Below are 23,746 nucleotides of genomic sequence, written 5' to 3'. Positions count from 1 at the left end.
AATTTAGTGTGTTTCTGTACATTTTTAGACAACATTCCAATTTTTTTCCTAATATTTCACATTTTAACGAATTGGATCATTTTGTTTTCTTGTGCCATTTAGATTCTGAAAATATCAATCCAGAATTTAAAATAAAGAATGTTTTTAATTTGATAAAACATAATTTATTTCAAATTTAAAAATGCAAATTTACATAATGCTATTAAAATTTTATTATTAAAATGTAAAAATTTGATCTAAATTTTATTTCTGAAATTTGGATGTACATCTTATTTAATATATATTTCATTAACAGCTTTATGGGTCAGTCATACAACTATTTCGAAAAGCCGTCGCGGGCCGGATGAAATGGCTTCAAGGACCGGACGTTTGGCCGGCCTGATCTAAATGTTGTATCTTGAGAAAGGAATTTCTGATAAATTTGCAGTCTTCGTTAAAGTTTCATTCATGAAAAAATTCGGAAAAAATAGAATTACAATTATTATTTATTCAGTTTTAAATAAATGATGGTAATTACGGACAAAAAATACAACTTTTCAGCAATGACTCTGCATGGGCAAAAAAATATTATGCAGCGTTGCCTATTTTTTTAAAGGAAAACCATAATTTTAAAGAGTGTACTTCAGTTTCAGATGCAAAATCAGATTTTAAATCAAAAAGTATTTTATAAAAATGTTATAAAAAGCACCGTTTTTAGGTAAATCAGCAGACAAAAAAAAATCATACCGAATATTTATCAATTTTATTGTTAAGTTCAATGGTCCCCGTGGTTGCCCATGTCAAAAAATGTGATGTTTTAAAGGCAAAAAAAATACAAAAAACTTTAAAAAACAATATTAGAATGCATTTAAATATCACAAATGTTAAAACGGCCAGGCTTACTACGTAAAGTTACCGCGGAGATGATTCATCTGCAACTATTTATACGTTTTTAATGTAATAAATGAAGCTAACGAAAATTTTTCTGTTCATTACGTTACAAATATTATCAGAATTTTAAATTCTAGACTGACTTTTGAAAAGGGTCTTAAAAGTAAAGTATGGCCCTTTTCAAATTTAAGTCTTGAGTTAACAGTTGAATAAAAGGTCAAACCTGTTAAAAGTTTTTGAAAGATTTTTTAAGATAAGAACAGTGCAAACATTTTTTGAAGTTTGTGTTCAATGAATTTGGTACCAGCTCAAAGGTCGTGGGATGCTTTAACATGTTTAAAAGTCTGGTTTAAACACACATTATAAAAATTTTACTAAAATGATTATTTTGATAAGTTTCTATGTATTAGTTAAAAGGTTAAAAATGTTTGAGTTTAATTAAAAATTAATACACCACTGGAAGCTGATTTTTTTAAACGAAACTGCTGCAGTGGCATGAGGAGAACAAATAAACAAACCAAATGGATTTCTTTCTTGAGGTATTGAAAAATATATTTCTTGTTTTTTTTTTTATTTACGTCATAAATCTGTACAATATCAGCAGAAATGGAATATCATTTTGTATGTGTGTTAAGTGTTGTGCTTGTGCAGTTCACGTGTGCCGTTAAAATTCTAATGGTTGAGTTTTGTTCTGTTTTGAAATTCAACCGCCTCTCTTTCTAATCTACAATATACAGCTTATAAAATGTAACTCACGAATCCATTGCACGAAAACATTTTAACTTAAGCTAGATTTTTGACTAATTGCGAGTTTTTTTTGTAATTACGCTTTTTTCCACTTTGGCATTTTGCTAATTTGAACACGTTAACTGATCATAAAATTTCCAACTGAATCTAACAAAAAAAAGTCTTTGCACACATTCCCACAACTCTAATTTGATTACCTGCAAAGCCGGAAAATTCCCGCACACGGCAGCTTTGCCGCTGCAGACACTTTTCCGATTAGACAAAATTTGGTGTGCCCGCTGTGTTGGCTGTGCTGTGTGGTGAAATGAAAAACCCCGTAGAAAAATCGGACCCTGCAACCGCACACACACACACACACACACACGTGACATGAAATGTGACCGCATAATAATTTACGCACGAGCTCGAGCAAATGTGGTGGCCGAGAGCTTTTCCGAGTCCAAATGTGGGGGTGGGCTTTGTTTTGGTGGTGGAAATTTGCGAATGAGTGGTTTGCATAAATTTTAGATTTTAGCCGGTGTTGTTCGATTAGGTTAGCCTTGTCACCGAATGAAAATGAAGGGGAGGAAAAAAGTTCTAATAATTACGCAAGTGATGCTTTTTTATTTCGTGCGCAAATTTGCCACCAACAGACAGTTTGAAATTTATCAATAATTGAAGCGCTTTTTATTTGTGCTGTTACTCGCAGATGTGTTTGAATAAAATGTTTTGTTTTTGTGCAGTTCTTCTTTTTTTCAACTACATAATTTCGATTACTTTAGGCTAGTCTAACGATCCGGTTTCTTTCACAGAGCTTTTGGGCCGCCACTAATTTTTGTACATATCACAAAGGACCTTCTCCATCGGGGTGTTGCCAATGGTTTTCTGGAAGTAGATCGATTCGATTTTGTGCGAGTTGATGATCCGGAGCAGGGGCAGCATCAGCAGCAGCCGGCCGAAGCGCGCGATCTGGCCAGGGAACTGGGTGCGGGAGTGCTGCGCTAGCATGACCTGGAAGAGAGAGAATAAAGCAATGTGTTAGTATCGGTTGAAAACTAGTACATTTTTATCTAAATTCACTGTCAAATAGCGTTTTAATTTGTAACTAATACATGGTGACCACTCAAATCTCATTTTGGAATTCCCGACTTTTTCCCGACTTTTCCAGGATCTCAAATAATAGGCATTTCTTATCTAAAGAATGTTTTCAAACAAAAAACTCCTTATAAAAAGTCAATATAAACCATAAAAAAACTAAACGAATTTAAAGAAAATAAAACCATCGACAAGCAATTTCGAAGGTTATTTTGTATTTTTTTCCTTCCCCTGCTCAATTTTTCTCCCGTGTACTAGTAAACTCTAAACACTGTTTGAATTAGTCAGCTGTTGAAAGGTACCCCATATCTCAGCTTAGGATAATTACTGCACTGATGTTTTTGCCAAAACAATCCAATGAATGAAATGAAAAAAAACCATCGACAACTTTCGATAAACAGAAACTTAACAAAAAATTTCTAAAAATAAACCCTTAAAATTGAAGCACTCAATATTTTGATTCCGAATAGAAACATAAACAATAAGTCTTTGAAAAATAACCAAAAGCTTAATAATATTAGTAATTTCAATATTTATTTTTTAAATTGGCAAAACTATAGTGTTTGATACTTCGTTTCAACTGGAATTGACGGAATTGACAAAAAGTTAAAGATAACTAAATTTAAAATATTTAACTAATTTAAAAATGATTGCTGTTATGCTTTAAAATACTTTTGAAAATATCGAGGAATTCGTATAAATTTTTTTTACAAAGTTTCCTTTGAAAGTTTGTAAATTTTGTTGTTGATTGTTTGAATTTATGTTGATTTATCTAGTTGTCAGTATTCAACTGCTTAATTTTTTTCAATGAAAAAAAAAAACAGTTTGATAAGATTTTATGTTTTACAACTTATTTTATGTGAAATGTTTGAAGGAAAAAATCTTTTAACATATTTGCATTTTTTTCATGTTTTCAAAACAATGTTCGTTCTGAATAAATAAAAAAAGATTTTTTTTAAATGATTTTTTCGATATTTAAGTTTTCCGATAACTGAAAATCAAGCTTTATCAAAAGTATTTTACACATACTCACAAAAAATTCAAGGGAATCATTTGGAAAAAATATTGAATGACTTAATGAATTTAGTTCAAAAGTTAAAAATATTTACCACAAAAAAATGCCTAACTCAAGTTGGAATCTTCTATCAAATATTCAATCAATGTGATCAAATCAAACAGAATCATACGTTTACGCTAGCCATAATCGTTAAAATTAAACTCAATTTTTGAAATATTTTTTCATTAACTTTGTTGTTGTTTTAAGTTAGAGTAAAAACAAGAGGTAATGTTTGATAAACAAAAATAAATTTTAAAAACCTTTGATTCATTAAAAATTATATAAAATTCTGTGTCAAATGCATCTAGAGTTTATAAGTATTTTTAATGTCTTAAAAAAAACTTTCAATTATCATATAAATTGAAATAGTGAAAGAAACTTTAAATTTTAAGTAAGTTACTTAAGAAGAATTCTCGCTTACTTTTCAAAAGGTTCTATGTTAAAAATATTACAAAATTATTCAAGAATTAGAAAATAGATTAGGCAGGTATGCTTGGAATTCCCGACTTTTCCCGACTTTCTGACAAAAAATCACAAATTCTCGACTTTTTCCCGATTTTTAGCGGATTTTGGCGAATTCCCGACTTTTTCCCGACAATCCCGATTTCCCGACTTGAGTGGCCACCCTGCTAATACGAAAGAATATTCAATTACTTAATAAATTGCTACGTCTAACAATTGGAAAAAAGTTCAGAACAATCTTCAAACATTTCTTTATTTTGTTAATTTTGTTTGATTTTTTTTTTTTTCTAAAACTTGATGATATTTAGAAAAATCCAAGCAAAACAATGCAAGTAAGCCAATGTAGATTTGTAAACAACAGTCCATCATGTTAATTTCAAATGTAAACATAAACCAAATTTTGAATTTTTGCTTTTTGCGTGTTTTTTAACACCCCTGACTCAAGGCGGTTTCAAAAACACCCAATAAGCAAAAACTGGAAATTTGGTTTATTGGACCTTTCAAAAAAAAAAACTCCAGAATTAAAGAAATATGAAAAGTAAGCATTGTAAATAAATTTGAGTAACTTTTATTTTTATATTTCATCTGGAAAATATTATGCATCGGTGGTCCCCTCGTTATTATTAGTTCAGCCCAGTTAACGAGCAACATTCGGTGACTGGGCTACGTTCTCAGCCCAGTTACCGAACAACTACTGTATTCCGAGAAAAACAAGTTTTAGTGTTTGTCACCAAATCTCCGTCAAGGCAATTTCCCATAAGAGTGGCAGCGGTTTGATCTTTCGCATCGGCAGCCAAATCTGAACACTATTTCAGTGAAATTCATGTTTCAGATGATGCGTTTGAACATCCTGTGCCACCTTGTGCAAATATTTCGTTTTTGCTAAAAGTGGATATTGGCCTTTTTTCAATGGTGGGCACTTTACAAATCCATATTGGCCCATTATCATTAATTTGCTTGAATTTGGTCCGATTTACAAAAAAATATCATAATTTAACAAGGAACAACATGGCTTTCCATAAAAAAATCAAATTATTCGCCCTACAGCATTGCCTTGCCGTTCTCGATTGCGAGATTTCTACTCGAAACTAGTTTTCCGAAGGTTTGGTTGTTAAGGCAACTACAAACCTCTTTTTACACCTTAGTTTCCATCCACCCCGGGATTCGAACTGACGACCTTTGGATTGTGAGTCCAACTGCCTACCAGCGACTCCACCGAGACAGGAGCCAGGGAGACGACTCCTACACCTGGATTGAGCTAACGACCTAACCCTCTAGGTTAGACCGGAGCCAACATTTACTTCCCCATCCGACGGAAGGCGTAGTCAGACAAATCTCGTCTCGAAAAATGCCACCGGGACCATCTGGCTTTCAATAATCGTTCAGAAATTTCTTTTACAATATATGTATCGTAATTTAGTGAGGGCATGAAACGTATCAAAAAGTTTGTTAAAATATTTTAAAAACATAAATATCTCAAGACTGGAGCTAAAAAATAGCACATTTCCTCAAAACATTCATAAACAAGAGAAGTTTCCAACGGAACAGACACAATTTTAACTTTTAGCATTCAGCGATACAAGGCGTGTTAATTTTTTTTTTCTTTTTCAAATACTATCTTTCCTGTCATTTAACTGTCATAATATGGCGTACTTATCATCAACAAAAATAATATTGCTGATTTGTGAATATTAAGAGCGAGTCCACGAGCAAAGCATACCCATCTCGCATCGACCTCATCAATCTGCCTGAAATTTTCAGGGGTTGTTTGTACATATGAAACTAGCATCTGGCCAAAATATGAGCACTCTAGGTCAACGGGAAGTGGGGCAAATCTGGACACAAAGTTTGAAGGTTCAAAAACGTCAAAAATCGTAAAAAGGCTGTAACTTGAGCAAAATTCAATTTAATTTCAAAATTAAAAATGCATCTGAAAGGACTTAAAAAATGCAACAAAAAGCATCGCAGGAAAAAGCATCGCAATTGGTTGAATCTGAAGGCAGTTATTGGTATTTTAGTGAAAAAAATAGCATAATTTTCAAACTCAAATAAAAAAATGTTCTATCCAGATATCAACTCGCTTCGACCTGCGGCTTGTAGGGGACATCTGGGACTACCATCTGAGACTGAGAACGCTTTGGGTAAGGCAGTTTAACATATTAAATAGACACTTTTATTTTTAGTGAATTTTTTGATTGTAAATTTTTGCTTGGAACACCCCTTAGATCCCATTTTCTGGTGATAATTTTATCATATTCGTTTTTCTGAGACAATTTCACATAAGAAACATGCATAAAAATTGTTATTTTCATCAATTTTAACCATTTAAAAATGAAAGTAAAAAAAATCTTCGATTCACATTTATTGAAAATCAAGTTCGTTTCCAAGGATACTAAATGACACCAGAAAAAAGGCAGATTCCTCATTTTTTTTAACTTTTATTTTTAAAAGGGTTAAAATGGATGAAAATAAAAAAATTTGTGCATGTTTCTATCGTAAAATTGTCTCAGGAACACGAATATCATGAAATTATCACCGGAAAATTTGATCTAAGGGGTCCTCCGAGCAAAAATTTACAACCCAAAAATTAACTAAAAGTAAAAGTGTTTATTTAATATGTTAAACTGCCTTACCCAAAGCGTTCTCAGTCTCAGATGGTAGTCCCAGATGTCCCCTACAAGCTGCAGGTCAAACCGAGTTGATATCTGGATGGAACATTTTTTTATTTGAGTTTGAAAATTATGCTATTTTTCCACTAAAAGGCCAACAACTCCCTTCAGATTCAACCAATTGGGATACTTTTTCCTGCATTTTGTTGCATTTTTTAAGCCCTTTCAGATGCATTTTGAATTTTGAAATTAAATTGAATTTTGCCTTAGTTATAGCCATTTTAAGATTTTTAACGTTTTTGAACCACCAAATTTTGTGTTCCGATTTGCCCCACTTCCCGTTGACCTAGAGTGCTCATATTTTGGCCAGATGCTAGTTTTATATGTACAAACAACCCCTGAAAATTTCAGGCAGATTGGTGAGGTCGATGCGAGATGGGTATGCTTTGCTCGTAGACTCGCTCTTAATACCTTTCTGAAAATGTATAACATGATAGGTTTTCTTGCAAAAACCACTCTTTTTACAATCTTCCGGACATACGTCAAAATCGTTTTTTAGCATAACTTTTGAAGTGCTTAACTAAACTTGCTGATTTTAAATAGAAACCTATGGGACCCCAAGACGGATCTAATGAGTCTAATACCGCCAAAATCCGTTAATCCAGTCCGGAGATAATCGAGTGACATTTTTTTTTTGTCCACCCACCTACACACATCCACACAGACATTTGCACAGGACATGATTCTGAGTCGATATGTATACGTCAAATACGAGGTCAAATTAAAAAGTTCATTTTTCGAGTGATTTCATAGCCTTTCCTCAGTAAGGTGAGGAAGGCAAAACCATTGAGATTTTTTTTATAAAACATAAAGTTTTGAAGCTTTAGCATTTTTTAGGAATCTTTTTTGAAGTTTTAGTTTTTTTATTAGTTTGCTCATTTTTGAAAAAAAAAAAAACAATCAGGAAATCTGAGAAATTTTTCTTCATTTTACTTATTTGATCATTATTGATACGGCCTTTGCTTGATAAGATATATCCTGGCCATGCAATGATAAAAAAAAAAACAAAAAAAATAGATATTCTCAGTATTGCCAAATAAGATTCTATGATTCGATCACCGATAACTCGGGAACCAATTTTCAATGTTCAATAATTTTGTCAACTTTCTGTTCATTTCAACATAAATTATTTTGAAATTATAAAATTAAGATTAACACTAGTTTTTTGAAATTTTCATTTCGATTTATTTTTTTTATTCAAGAATCAAAAATTTTACAAAATTTTCGTTATTTAAACGTTGAAAATCGGATCATCAGTTCCGGAAATATCGATAAACAAAAAACAATGTCTCGTCAGGCAACACTGAGAAAATCTAATTTTTCTTGTTTGTATCCTTTGCTTGGCCATTTCTCAGCAACAAAGGCCGTATCAACTAAGTTCAGATATGCAAAATGCAAAAGTTATTCGAAAACACTTTGTCATGAATTTTTCGCCCTATCTGAAATTTTCTTTAAAGGTGGCTTTTTGTGTCTCTTAAAACTTACCAAAAGCTTGAAAACAATAAAAATAGAGTATTTTTGAAAACAATGCAGCAATTCCATTTCAAAATACCACGAACTGAACGAAATGTTCTTCGGTCGGGCATTATTTGATCTGGGCCAAAATAATTAGACTCATATTTTGTTTTTTTTTTTTGGCTTTATGGGTCACTACAATCTACTAGGGCGGTCTCAAAAGTAGCAAATCGATAAATTTTTCTTTTTAGTTATTGAAAGACGCAACTTCTAAAGGTATTGCAGTCTTAGTAAACAAAGGTTGGTTTCGAAAATCCCAGTTATTACTTTTATGAATCCATACCTCGGAAAGGGACGGTTCAACATCTCCAATTGTTTGAAAAATTATATATTGTAATTCCCGACACACCATTTTACATTTTCATATGACTTTTTCAATTGTTTGGCTGGCTTTTTCGCTCCTCAAATTATTTTTCCTTGAAAGGCCAACTAATCAAAAATAAAATTAACGAAAATGGAAAAGTTATTTTGGCCAAGGACAGCGCTCAATTCGAATAAATAAAAAAATATTATATATTTTCGTATGATGCTGATGTGCCACCGCTATATTTTTTTTATATCAGAAGGAGTAAAAAACATATTAATTTTAAACAATAATAGTTAACCAACCTGTGCCTGATCCTGCAGGTTCTCGATTTGCACCGGATCTTTCAGCCCTCGTGCTTCCGACCGAAACAGCACGATCGCCTTCATGCAGGCAAACTCCGCCGGGTCTACCATGACGGACTTGAACCTGCACAGGGTATCGTTCAGCACGCGCAGGTCCTGGGCCAACTGGATTAGAATCGAAATGTTGGTTAGTTTCTAGATATGTTTAGATCCGCTTGAGGTTTTGCGTACCTGTCCGGGTTTGAAGATCCCGGAGTTGTTCACGCTGGAGCAGTGCTCGTTCAAGGAGAACAACGTACACGCTGAGGTTTCGATTGGCATGCACCACTGGATGGCGTTCAGGAGGAACAACTCTGCCCAGGATTCTTCCAGGAGGATGACCTGGAAATGAAGAAGTTGGTTAAAATTCGTTTTAGGATGACTCCACCCAGCCGTCCTCACCTGATCCCGAAAGGTCAAACTGGCAAAGCTGGGCAAGTTTTTCGCCCACTTGACCGCCATGAAGAGCAACCGCGCGCTGGTTTCGTAGATGGTTTCCTGAAAGTTGAACATCTGCAAGTGACAGAAGGACTGGATTAGTTGGTTGAAGCTCTCCGACGAAGAATGCTGCTGTGTGCATTACCGGACTTTGGCCGTACAGGGGATGATTGACCAGGGCGGGTAGGCCGGCATTGTTCTGCACAGGTTCAACGTCCTCGTCGTTGGTCACGTCGATGGAGTCGTCTGAAAACAGAGATTAGGACACGGAGAAAACAATCATAATTCGTTCCAATTTGCTAAATATTTTCATAACCCTCAAAAAAGGGGTATTAATATCCGTATCCACGTCGTAAAATCCGGCTCTATTACGGGCACCCTCACCCTAACTCCCAGTAACAACGATTTTGCCACCCCTTCGCTGCGAGCAATTATTTATGCGGTATTAAAATACCGAAAAGTGACAAATAGTTATTTTATGTGGCACAACCCCTCTTCAGAGAGCGGAGAGTAGTGCCAGCAATGTGTTCAACCATAAAACCGAACCCCTTCCGAAAACCAACCGTCGGAAGTCTGTCTGACCCCCGTTCCGAACTTCATTAGTCAAATTAGGTTTCATACAGTGTCGGAGTGGCCGACTGTTTGCGAGTACAGAGAAGAGCAGAGATTTACTTCTCGAGAGTTGTTGTGCTTTCCAAGGGCAGACGACTGACGGCCATCAAATTATGGGTTATTATTTTATGAGAGATCTTTTCCGAATGGTTTATTGGTGGCAAAGTGATGGGTGATATCTTCAGGGTGGCACTGGAGGGTGTGTGGAAAGTGCAATAAAATTTCAATCAAACTGATTGAGATCTACTGGATGAAAATATACCGATTAAAGACATTTGAAGTGGTTGGCGCTTAAGGGACAAAATTATCGCAATGAAATTTCTCAAATGTAATTCCAAATTTACACTCGAAATCGGGAAAGGTTGCCCCGACCCCTTTTCGATTTGCGTGAAACTTTGTCTTAAGGGATAACTTTTGACCCTGATCACGAATCCGAGGTCTGTTTTTTGATATCTCGGAGGGGCGGTACGACCAGCCGTCCCCTAACATGACAGTTTTCGTGAGTTGCGCGTATCCACCGACAGATGGCGAGTGGGCCTCGTCGGATTCCGACCATTAAATACGCAACTGAAAATTTGTACGGGAAACTTTTTTTTCGTGACGGCTTTCGCGGCACGCTCCTTCCAACTGTTCGAGACTAATATTTTAACGTGGCGTATCTTAAAACAAGTTTTTCAAGAAAATGATTCCACAATGCTTATTTTGTCGTTTTAAACCGAAACAAGACAAAAACTATATTAATTTAAACTATTCGCCATTTTCAGATGTTTGGCTAGATAATATCAAAGGCGGTACGCTCAGTTTGTATGGGAGCTGTCAACATGTTCCCGGGCTGGGTACGACCCCTTTCATTTTTGAGCTTGCGAAAAAAAGGTTTTTTTCAATAATTTGCAGCCTGAAACGGTGATGAGATAGAAATTTGGTGTTAAAGAGACTTTTATGTAAAATTAGATGCCCGATTTTATAGCGTACCCAGAATTCCGAAAAAAACGTATTTTTCATTGAGAAAAACACTAAAAAAGTTTAAAAACTCTGCCATTTTCCGTTACTCGACTTTAAAAAATTTAGAACATGTCATTTTAAGGAAAATTTAATGTACTTATCGAATCTTCATTGACTCAGAAGGGTCATTTTTTCATTTATAACAAAAATTTTCATTTTTAAATTTCGTGTTTTTTCTTACTTTTCAGGGTTATTTTTTAGAACGCTCTGATGTTTTACAAAGTTGTAGAGCAGACAATTACAAAAATTTTGATGTACAAACATAAGGGGTTCGTTTGTAACCATCACGAGTTATCGCGATTTTACGAAAAAATAGAGCGTCCAATTTCCCGGGGTTACAAATTTACCTGGAAACGGGAAATTGTCAACCGATTTCCCGGGAAATCCCGGGAATTCCCGGGCAATTTTAAATTTATTGAAAATTGTTCTAATCTTGGTTCTGAATCATATTTTTAATCAAAGTTGAATAGGACAGTGACTCTAATGGTTAAAATAAGTGTAAAGATCAACTAATTCATGCAACTACAAGAAAATGTCTATTTTTTCTAATTTTATAAGCTCAAATCGTGTAATAAAAAACAAAAAAAAAGATCTCTGATATTTTTTGTTGAGAAGATTTTTTTCATCAAAGTTTCTGAACAGTTAGTAAAATGAATCCATACTCCACAATCTTATATTTTTTTTAAACTTGTGACCAGTTTGAGAATGTATGGTTTGACACATTATGTTGAATCGAATAAAATCATTCAGAAATTATTTTTTTCATTACAAATAACTTTTCTAAGCCAACTTGGTTTCAGCTCTTGAACAAAATGGTTGATCTTTTTAGTTTTTTCTTAAAAATTAAACTTCTCGTGTTTGTTTTACATCAACCAACTCAATACTTTAACATATTAGGAGCAAATTTTTAATATGTTATGTTTGCATTTTCGGGCACCTCTTAGACAGTAGTTTTTCAATGTTTTTTTTTTAATTTTTGTTTCCACATGGTTTTCAGGTTTATAATTGACTTCTGTTAAATGTTTTTTCATGGAACGTATTTCAAAACATTTTTTTTTTCGTAAAATCGTGATAACTCGTGATGGTTACAAGCAAACCCCTTATGTTTATGTATATATTTTTTTGTAATTGCCTGCTCTACAACTTTGTAGAACATTGTTAATGTTAAAACGCACGTGAAACGTTCAAATCAATACTTGTTTAAGTTCAATTATAATAATTATTTTTGTTTTGCTTCTATAAAATTCATCCATAAAAAAATTAAAGCCCTAAAAAGAAAAATTCTATCTTCAAAATTTTGATTTACAAAGTGAAAAAAGTGGCAAATGGCTTTTCCAATGTTTTCAAATATATTTTGAGAGTCATTTTTGAGCATGTTTTATTTAAAATCTAATATTCCCAATATTGTATTGTAATATAAAGTATTGAAAACATTACACAAGGTAACCAAAGTATTTATTTTGTTTTGGAAAATCTATGAGCTAAAGACGTTTTATTTAGGTGTTTGATGTTTGTTTTATTATTCAACCCCTTTACAAGTATTTCAATTTTATTTCAAAGTTTAATGCAAAAGCAATCAATAAATTTGGTTTACAAATATTGAATATTGATTGCAATAAACAGCAAAAATTATCTTATGACTTAAGAAAAAAGTCATAAAAAATTACCCAAAAAGTTCTTGAGATCCAGCAGACATTTTCGTGTGTGGACATTTGTTCACAAAGGGAGTGGAGAATAAGTTTTGGTTCACGGTTGGCCTTTTATTATTGATTTAAAATAATTTTGTGAGAAAATCATACAAATTAAGTTTATTTTATATTATTCAATTTTGTTAACTGAAGATACAATTTCTGAGTTGAAAAGCTGCACAGATCAAATCAACGACAGCATATCATGAAATTGTAAATCAGGCTTTTACCCTGTTTGATTTCTCAAAGACATTCTCTAGGGGAAAAAAGGTCTTACCGTGGGTGCATTTTCGGTAAGTGACATTTTCCAACATTCCTTATTTTTTCATCAACAAAAAAGTCATGACAAAATCCACCCACGTGACTCCCAAAGGAAACGAAAAAAAAACTAAACCATAACTTCGAGGCCGGAAAATGTCACCAACCAACCCCAGAAGCAAAAAAAAAAGGATAAGTATCGTGATCCGCGATTTTTTCCTCGCATAAATTACAGCAATAATCATTTAACTGTTTCGCAATACCTACGCTGTAAAGTTACGCGTTAGACTGCGTGCGGGTGTTTGCGCACTCCCACGTGCACAATAAAACGAGGGACGTTTGAATTTTCCACTCCCTCTCAAAAACTTACCCCCGGAGGTAAACTTTTCCAATTGAACAGTGTGTATGTGTGTGCACGAAGGAAACTCAAAACGAGTTTTTCATTGAAATTTTATAGCCGTTTAACGCCCGTTTAGTCACCAAGCACCACCAGCAGAAAGAAAAGGAAACGGGGCACATTTTTGTGAGCAAAAGAGCAATCCCAGTCGCTACTCAGAAGGGGGGGTGGGGGTGGAAACTGAAACCGGTGTGTGCCAAGGATTTCCTGGTGTTTGTTCAGGAAGTGGCTTGGCGTGGAGGCACAAGTGTGAGGTTTGCTTGGGAAAACAACTTAACTTTGTGCAATCACTTGACGATGGAAAACGATTTTGTGATTAATTGCGATTTGAGCTCGGCTCCGCCAGGGGAGGGACGAGGGATGCAATTGCACGTCGGGGAATTTAACGTTTAACGTGAGCTGAAGTGAGTTTTGCTGATGTCACTATACAATTATGTTGTTATTACAAGAAAATAAATATTAATATCACTTAAAAGTTAACATGCTTTAACATGGATTTTAATTTTCAAAATGTTCAAACCTTTTTTTATGTTTGCAACTTATCAAATATAGAATTATATGTGTAGAGAAGTTGAACACATTAAAAAAGTATTGTAAAAAAGGCAACTCAATTACATTCCAATAATGTACCCAGATGTAAATTTCACCTTGAAATGACTTCTTTTACCCCTCAAAGTCAGGGCTTTCAAAAAGGAAATTGGCATAATTTTTAAATTAATTTCACCATAATCGTCATAATTCCTGGGTCCACACCCCTTCCGTCTGTCGGGATAATTTCCATACAAACCACCTTTCACCGAGCAGCGAACTTGCCTTGCCCGACTTTTTCCGCGATTGTCCTCCTCGCGGGCGTTGCGTTTTTTTACGAGCCTGTTTTTCGTACCTTTTGTCCTTGTACACACAAATGTCACCCATAAAAATGCGACAGTTAAAAGGCGCCAGCAGTCGATCCCAGTGGAAAATGCAAATCAGTGGGATTTACTTTGGGAGGAGAAAAAAAAAAACAGACCCGGCCGCGGGACGGGAGGAAAAATAAAAATTCAATCAAATAAAAAGCTTCTTCGCCGGGTGCAGGGATTTTGCATCAAATGTTTTTCAGGCGCCGCCAAGGCGGATAGTTTTTTTAGTCGGTTGAACAGGGTGGCGATTCAGAATTGTTTTTTTTCCAACTTTAATTTCAAACTTTTTAATATTTTGACTCACCATCATTATCGTTCATCGCATCATCCTGCAAAATCGGACTGGCCGACCCGCAGGACGACGTACTGTGCGTGTGCTGCTTCACCGACGAGCTCTCCTGACCCGCAGAAGAGTTCAGTCCGGTCCCGTTCGGCGACGCCGGCTGGTGCACTTCCGGCGAAGCTCCTCCCCCACAGCCACCGTCCTCCCTCCTGGGCGAGTGCGGGTCACTAGTGTTGGAGTGATTCGACGACTGGTTTGCGTTCAGATTTTCCGAGGAACTCAAATTCGCGTTGCTGACCAGCGGGCTGTTGTTGTTGTTGTGGCTGTTGGCGGCAGCGGCCGCGGCTGCTGCGGCGGCCGAAAGTGCCGACGCCCCGTGGGTGACCCCGTTGAGACCCAGCGAAAGGCCGTTGGCGAGGCCATGCATTGCCGCGTGGTGTGCAGCTGCCGCCGCTGGATGGTGTGGGTGGTGATGGGGCAGGCTGTTGACCAGCGAGGACACCTGGCTGTGGTGGTGCAGGAACTGGCTGGTGGGAAGCGATGGGGCCGGGAGCATGCTTGGGCCGTACCGGGAGGGCGAGAGGAGGGCCAGCGAGACGGGGGGGCTGGAAAGGTAGAAGATGTTTTGAGTGAATTGGTTATTTGGTTTTGTTTTATGTTTCTGTTAGAAATTTTCAGATCATTCCGATAAAAATATTAAGAAAATTGAATTCAACACTAATATGTTATATTAAGCAAGTTTTGTCCTTTTCAAATATTATTCTTAAATTTAAAACAACATTATTAACAATATTATTATTGGGAAAAATAACTTTGAAAATCGAATATATAGTAAGTGGCTCAGATATCCACATAATTTAATGTAAGTTGAATCCAATTTGGATGATACCAAAAACACATTTTTTCCTGTTTCTTCCCCCCTTTGTGGCTGTACCTCAGCAAGAGGACCAATCTTCAAAGGATATTGGACAAATTAGGTGAAATTTGCTGATCTGAATTTTCGCAAAAATCAAAATCAGCGAATTTATATTAAAAAGGGTGTACTTAATCAAAGCTTGTGTAAAAAACTTTTGGTTTTAAAATAAAAAAAAAACGCATTAAGAAGCGATTTTATAGTCGATTTGGTGTCTTCGGAAAAGTTGTAAGTTATGATTGGAACTTATTAGACAAAATAGTAAATGAAATTTAGTATTCCAATTTTTTATTTGGCTTTAGTCACTGAAAGAAGAATTCCTGATTTAAGTATTTTTTTTATTTTATATATTTTTTATTTGTTTTAGGGGACGCAAAAAGGCATCTTTTGTGCTACAGTTAAGAATGGAGCAAAATCTGGTTGAGGCATCACACATATTCGGAACAACCAAAAACTAGAAATACTTTTTTGATAAATTCTCAATAAGACCGTTGCAAATATTTTTTGAAGTTTATGTCCTTCGACTCTGATCAAAGTTGAGGGGGGGGGGGGGGCAAAAAAATAAAAAAATGCTAAAAATTGAAATTACAGGCCACGGTGTCAGTTTTAAAATATATCATTAGGATGTAACAAAAATGACTTTTTTAAATGGGATTCAACCCGTAAATTTTTTTTTTCAAAAATGTAACTTTTTCAGGCATTTTATCCACTGAAGCGTTTATTTTCAACATCATTGGTGTATTGGCCAGATACTTGCGCATCTTTTGGTATATATAACATTGAAATTTGGAGCAACCTGGAGCTCAGTACAAGCCTTCAAAGTATGGCATATTTTCAAAAATCGGTCCCGGCTAAAAAGATATGCGTCGCGCCTCGCGACGCCCTAGACGTCGTTTGTTTTGACCGGGACCGATTTTTTCGAAAAAAATGCCAAACTTTGAAGGCCTGTACCAAGCTCCAGGGTGTTTCAAATATATACCAAAAGATGCGCAAGGATCTGGCCAATGATGTTGAAAATAAACGCTTCAGTGGATAAAATGCCTCAAAAAGTTACATTTTTGAAAAAAAATATTTTTTACGGGTTAAATCCCATTTAAAATTGAAGGGCGGAGCGCCAGCTCCTGTTACGTCCAATCAAGCTCATATTTTGGATTTGGGATTAGTATGCCCACCGAAGCAAACCCTTGAATGTCCGCCAAAAAGTCAATTTTGTTACACTCTAATGAATCATACACGTGTCCAGTTGATTTGCAATCATTGATTTCCAATATTTCTAAATACTGACGAAAATTTTATTTTTGTGGAAAAAAAAGTTTTTGCGGTGCTGTACATTGTAATTTAATAAAGGTCAAAATATTTTTAAACGAGTACAAACATGTTAAATGGGTAATTCTCTACCAACTCACACGAAATCTGGAAAAGTTGCCCCGACCCCTCTTCGATTTGCGTGAAACTTTGTCCTAAGGGGTAACTTTTGTCCCTGATCACGAATCCGAGGTCCGTTTTTTGATATCTCGTGACGGAGGGGCGGTACGACCCCTTCCATTTTTGAACATGCGAAAAAAGAGGTGTTTTTCAATAATTTGCAACTTAAAACGGTGATGAGATAGAAATTTGGTGTCAAAGGGACTTTTATGTAAAATTAGACGCCCGATTTGATGGCGTACTCAGAATTCCGAAAAAAACGTATTTTTCATCGAAAAAAACACTAAAAATGTTTTAAAAATTCTCCCATTTTCCGTTACTCGACTGTAAAAAATTTTGGAACATGTTATTTTATGGGAAATTTAATGTACTTTTCGAATCTACATTGACCCAGAAGGGTCATTTTTTCATTTAGAACAAAGTTTTTCATTTTAAAATTTCGTGTTTTTTCTAACTTTGCAGGGTTATTTTTTAGAGTGTAACAATGTTCTACAAAGTTGTAGAGCAGACAATTACATATATGATATATAGACATAAGGGGTTTGCTTATAAACATCACGAGTTATCGCGATTTTACGAAAAAAAGTTTTGAAAAAGTTACTTTTTGTGTTTTTCTTCGTTTCGTCGTCCGTGTCTGTCGCGGGTGACTATGAACGGCCATGATCGATGACGACCAACTTTTTCAAAACTTTTTTTTCGTAAAATCGCGATAACTCGTGATGTTTATAAGCAAACCCCTTATGTCTATATATCAAATTTTTTGTAATTGTCTGCTCTACAACTTTGTAGAACATTGTTACACTCTAAAAAAACCCTGCAAAGTTAGAAAAACACGAAATTTTAAAATGAAAAATTTTGTTCTAAATGAAAAATGACCCTTCTGGGTCAATGTAGATTCGAAAAGTACATTAAATTTCCCATAAAATAACATGTTCCAAAATTTTTACAGTCGAGTAACGGAAAATGAGAGAATTTTAAAACTTTTTAGTGTTTTTCGATGAAAATACGTTTTTCGAATACTGAGTACGCCATCAAATCGGGCGTCTAATTTTACATAAAAGTCCCTTTGACACCAAATTTTTATCTCATCACCGTTTCAGGCTGCAAATTATTGAAAAACACCTCTTTTTCGCATGTTCAAAATGGAAGGGTCGTACCGCCCTCCGTCACGAGATATCAAAAACGGACCTCGGATTCATGATCAGGGACAAAAGTTACCCCATAGGACAAAGTTTCACGCAAATCGAAGAGGGGTCGGGGCAACTGCTGTGTGAGTTGGCGGAGAATTACCCAAATATGATTATCAATGTAGAAAAAGGCATTTAAGATTGTTCTCAGTTGATTAGACATCTATTCCCATTGAAATTTTGATATTTTTTTTGAAGAAATATTTTTTTGCCCCCTGATTTTTCGGACCATTTTTGAAGGGGGGTGGAGGGGGGAACATAAACTTTGAAAAATATTTGCAACGGCCTAACATGAAAAATGCATATTTGCATCCATAATTGTGGGATGCCCACAATTAGAGAATACCTGAATTTACCTATTATTTTCACAAAAAAAGTTATCAAAACATTGCCAAACAATACATCAATCGAAAGATCACAAGAGCAGCTTGCACATGAACTAGGCGTTATATTGAATGTTTGGCCCATTTAAAATGTTAGTTTGATAAAAATAGAAAAGATCTGAAAATTTCACGAATGTTTCAAATTTCAACATTGAAAATCGGACCATTAGTTGCTGAGATATCAAAATTCGAAAATGGGGATTTGTTTGGGTGAGACTTAGAAAACATCAATTTGCCTGTTTTTTAATCTTTGCATGGCAATATCTCAGCGACTAAGGTTCGTATCAACAAACTTCAAAAATGAAAAATACAAAGAATTTTCTCAGCTCTGCAAAAATATTGTTATCAAGAGTGGGCAAACAATATTGATTGAAAAGTTCATAACTAGGTCAAAATTTTTGACCCATTCTGGAAATTTCTAAAAAGTTTGCATTTGATGACCCCTAATACATATCAGAAAAAATAAAAATTGTGTTTTTTTGCAAATCATGTTTCAGTGACAAAAAGTGAAATTATAAATCCCTATCTTTTTATCGTGTATTATATTTTTTTCAGAGTAGTCCTTATCCATACCTACAACTTTGCCCAAGACACTTAATCGATCAAAAAATTCCTTCCAAAGATACAGATTTTCGAATTTTCATAAATCATTTTTGTATGGACAGCTGCCAAATTTATATGGAAAATTATATGGACAAACTAATGATGCAAAATGGCTTCTTTGGACATACCGAAGGCAACAAAAAAGTTTCAGCCGGTTTAAAAAATACAAAAATTAAAATTAATAAAAAAAAAATGATTTTGTAGAGAACTGCTCTAATGTCATAAAATAAAACTTTTGTGAAATTGTCTGTTTTTTTTTCATTGAAAACAATTTAGAATAATCAAGTTTTATTTTGAAAAAGCTGAAAACTATTTTTCTTACATTTTCAAATGTTTTGCTGGATTTGATATTTTTGATATATATTTTATTGAAAAGAGCTGTTTTTTTTTTTTTTTTTTTTTTTTAAATCGTACCGAGATTCCGGTATATCGCCAATTGAAAAATGTGATCTAGTTAGACGACACTAAAATAGTAGTTTATGCAACAAGTTGCAAAAAGAGGATTTTTTCAGCACGAGTCGTACATTTATCCAACGAGGTTCACCGAGTTGGATAAATACGAAGAGTGCTGAAAAAATCAAGTTTTGCAAAGAGTTCCATACAATTTTTTTTGCAATTCTAAAAAACACACACTGAGTGCAATTTTAAGTCAAATTTTCATGTATTTTGTCAATAAATCGTTTCAATCAAAAAAATGCTGAAAAGTGTTACTTTTCGAAACAAGTGCTGAAAAGATCAACTTTTCAGCACCCATTTGAGTGCTGAAAAGTAGAACTTTTCAGCATTTATTTTGAAAAGTGTTGCTATTCGATTCTGTTATTTTTGGTACAGAAAAGTAGGCTATTTCGTCATTCAAGAATGACAGGAAAAGTGAATAGTTTCACGACGGAATTGCAAAAAAACTTATTTTTCACAAAATTTTAACTTCGAGAAGCTCTATCTTAGAAATTAGCAAGCCGATCGACAAAAAAAAAAAGAAAAATTGTTGGAAATATCTTTTCGAAGATATTATTTGCACGGGTGCTTTCTTTTTCTCAAGTATTTGAAATTGAAAAGAACTAAACATTTCTTGAAAATGTTTATCTAAGTATACTTTCAACTTGAAAACTGTGTACTTAATCAAAAAATGGGTAAAATTATTTCTTATTGCAAACTTTATTTCACATCTTAGGCCGTTGCAAATATTTTTCGAAGTATATGTCACCCCCTTCAAAATTGATCCGAAAAATCACGGGACAACATTTTTTTTCAGAAAAATTCAAAATTGCCATGAAAATATAAGTCTAATTAACTGAAAATAATCTTAAATGCATTTTTCTGCATCGATAATCATAAAAAAATTGTGGTTTGGTTGAGCGTTTTAGCAGAAAAATGTTTTGAATTTTTTTTGAAATTCTGATGTACAGCACACAAAAAAATAAAATTTTCGTCAATACTTAGATATTTTGGAAACTAATGATTGCAAAACAATTGGACAGGTGTATAATGCATTTCAAAACACTTTTTTCATTTAAATATTGAAATCTTGGCCATTTATTTCAATTTTGAAACTTTTTTTTTCTCGCCCCGTGTAAATATTGGGAAATTGATAAAACATTTCATAAATTGTTACCATTTTTCAAAGTATAATTGTTTGATCCAATATGGTTTTCAAATGGTATTTGTTTATCTGGGAATGTTTCTTTCAGAAAAACTTTTTTACTAGTTGATGCTCAATATTGATATAAAATGAGGGAGCGGTTTGAACATATTTTCCCACCAATCTTTAAATTTTCCCATCATTAATTCCATTTCCCCATTTTTCCACACAAGCACTCGTCATCATTTTTTTTATTCGTTTCGTGGGTGTGAAAATCACGCTGTTAAGAGCGACGTCAAAAGGACCAATTTCCACGGAGCGAACCATCAACCCTTAATATAATATAATATTCATGCACAAAAATGTCGCTTGGTACTCACCCGAAAACGCCAACCGCGACGGCCGCTTCCCGCAGAGCCCGACCTTGTTCCATGTCCCGCAGCGCTTCCGGCCGGATCGTCGCCGTGTTCCGTGGTTGACGCTCATTTTGGACCGCTGATTTTTGGGTTTTTTGTTGTGTATCGCAACCGCACGTGGTTCCATTACAAAGTATGAAAAGAAAAAGAAACGGGAAGCAAAATGGCTCAATCAGTGGAATTTTTGTGCGTTGCACCGTTTTTATGCATAATTAATTTTGATGTGGCGATGGGTTTTTGGGGCGTTTGAGTGTTTTAAGGTTATGTTGCAAAGATTACCGCCACGGGCGCACGCGGGTTTTGCCTGTAAGGGGTTCTTCCCACGTGGCGCTGGTGACAACGGCGGACACGTGACCGCCGTTTGGCGTGATCCCTCGCATGAAAAACGGGTTATCTCTGGGGTTGGCATGAGTTGCGTGTAAACAACTCAATTATGAGGCCCTTTAAAAAGAGTTTGAAGACGTTTACAGAAGCTCTGTGAAATCGCTGAGACCAATTGTTAGCCGAAGTACACAAGATTTTTACGTTTTTTCGAAATGAAAATTATTATTTTTCAAACATCAAATAATTGCAGTATGGTATGCATAACAAAGCTTTCTTATCTCTAGAGTTAAAACTTTAGACAAAACATCACCAGCTTGAAAAAGGAATTTATTTTTCTCCCTATAAAACCTCCTTTAGCCCCGTCTAGCAAAAAAATGGCTGCCAAAACGAAAATTTAAACCAATTTATTAAGTTCAAGGATTAAAATATAAGTTTTTCAAATCATGTCAATGCTTAGGAAAGAAAAAATAAGAAAAATATACAATAATGGTTTGAAAAAGTCAAGTGTCCCATCATGCTACATTTCCTTTTTTCAAGAAAGCACAGAAGGGATATTTTGCTAATTAAATGATGTTACTTTGTAGGAAAATCAGTTATCTTTCCGATAATGTTTTGGTTTCTCTTTTGTAAACACGCTAGCAAATAGAATTATCTGGAAAGAAGCCGAAACATCACGAAAGGATCGGAAAGATCCATCGGCATTTAGCTTTTATGTAGAGTTATAAAATGAGAAAATTTTAGAATCTTTAGTCTGAAACCATAGTTATAAAATTATAACATTATCAGCGATATCTCAAGTTAACCAGTCTTTTTTAATAAATAATAAATATTAAAATAAAATTCATTTGCTGAATAAAGCCAACAAGCAATTGAATAAAAACTGTTGCCTCTACTTTCAAAACATTCCTCAAAAATCAATTATAGGCTGTTATAATCAGTTCTATCGTTTATTTTAGCTGATTTAACTAGATACAAAAAAAAAAGATACATTAAAGTTAGTTGAGTAGTATTTCGAAAAATGCATATTTTTCATGATTTCAAATAAACTAATTGTTTAAGAGATGGACGTCACTATTTTCAGTATTTAAATAAGGCAAAATAACCAAACACGGCTTGAAAACGTTGCACTTATTCACAATCTCTGATTTTATTTTTAAGCCATTTCAAATGTCTTCAATTTAAAATTCAGGGAATATTTTTATCGGAAAGATCACAACACGGAAAGATGTTTTATTATTTGACATTGAAAATCGGATCATCAGTAGTGACTGAAATGATGATCATTCAAAAATTGCGTACAATTTCAGTTAAAACCATCCGTTCTTTTCGTTTTTGTGGCTGTATTACAACAACTGAAGTCCAACATTTGAAAAAAAAGAAACAAAAAGTGAAACTTTCTGAAAAAAATTGTAATGCTTTTTGGTTTCCAATCCGATTTGCATCTGAAAATGAAATTTATTTCGACCCTTTTTTCAAAGTTTATCATCAAATATTATTTAAATTTATAAGGTTGGTTTAACAATTTCATTGGTGCAGATGTTATCCTGAACTGTGATATGGACTACCTGTTAACAGCTGATATGTTTGAAATGGGGAGAGTATTTACTGGTACAAAGGAGAACGAATTGGACAGAGAAGGAAAAAAATGCAAAAATAACCTTCGACTTCAAATATTATATTTACAAAAAAAGGCAATTTGTCAAATAGTTGTTGCCCTTACAGGGTCAATGCTCTTAAATTGTCGTTTAAACCTCTAAAACACAAATAAAAAATGAAAAAAGTTTTTGGTCAAATCGATTTAATGACTTTTTTTCAGGGTGTACCTTTTTTCCTCGAATTTTCCTCTATATACATTCAATTTTGCTGAAGAAATTCCGTTCTCCAGATACAAATTCTAGTTATACCTTTTTTGAATAAAGAGATGTTAAATTTGTATGAGGTCAATTTTAGAGGTGATATTGCAGATTTTTTTTTGTGCCATAAAAGATCATTTCCAGGTAAAATATTTTCTATCAAAATAATACTGAAATTAATCAATATACGAAATTTGAAGAATTGCTCTTAACACAATTCTTCTAAAAAGTCCTTATCATAGTTAAAAACAATCATGGTAATATTACATTTGAGAAAAATGTGTAATATTACATTTGAGAAAAATGTGTAATTTTACCACCATAATTGTGAAAAATAACCAAGATTACTTTGTAATGTCACTTTTTCAGTTTAAGTTGTGGTATCTGAGCAGCTCTCTCAGATTTCGGTCATTCCATTTTTTGTATTTTTTATCCGACTGAAAC

At 34.3% G+C, this 23,746-nt stretch overlaps 1 protein-coding gene across 1 annotated transcript in view; it reads right to left on the bottom strand.

Annotated features, from left to right (window-relative positions):
* Nucleotides 1-1,440: 1,440 nt before the first annotated feature.
* The window catches only part of LOC6051399 (photoreceptor-specific nuclear receptor), a 66,182-nt gene continuing 43,876 nt past the window's right edge, over nt 1,441-23,746 (bottom strand). Inside the window, exons 5-11 of the mRNA XM_038255763.1 lie at nt 21,090-21,204; nt 14,641-15,224; nt 9,626-9,726; nt 9,445-9,555; nt 9,235-9,384; nt 9,004-9,168; nt 1,441-2,607 (exon numbers count right to left, since the gene is read on the bottom strand). Coding sequence (XP_038111691.1) covers nt 2,425-2,607; nt 9,004-9,168; nt 9,235-9,384; nt 9,445-9,555; nt 9,626-9,726; nt 14,641-15,224; nt 21,090-21,204 — 1,409 coding nt within the window. The 3' untranslated portion in view covers nt 1,441-2,424. The remainder of the gene's footprint in view (nt 2,608-9,003; nt 9,169-9,234; nt 9,385-9,444; nt 9,556-9,625; nt 9,727-14,640; nt 15,225-21,089; nt 21,205-23,746) is intronic.

This window comes from Culex quinquefasciatus, chromosome 2, assembly GCF_015732765.1.
Source record: "Culex quinquefasciatus strain JHB chromosome 2, VPISU_Cqui_1.0_pri_paternal, whole genome shotgun sequence".
Classification (NCBI taxonomy): domain Eukaryota; kingdom Metazoa; phylum Arthropoda; class Insecta; order Diptera; family Culicidae; genus Culex; species Culex quinquefasciatus.
The sequence above is the reverse complement of the archived record's forward strand: the minus strand, read 5'-3'. Positions and strand labels throughout refer to the sequence as shown.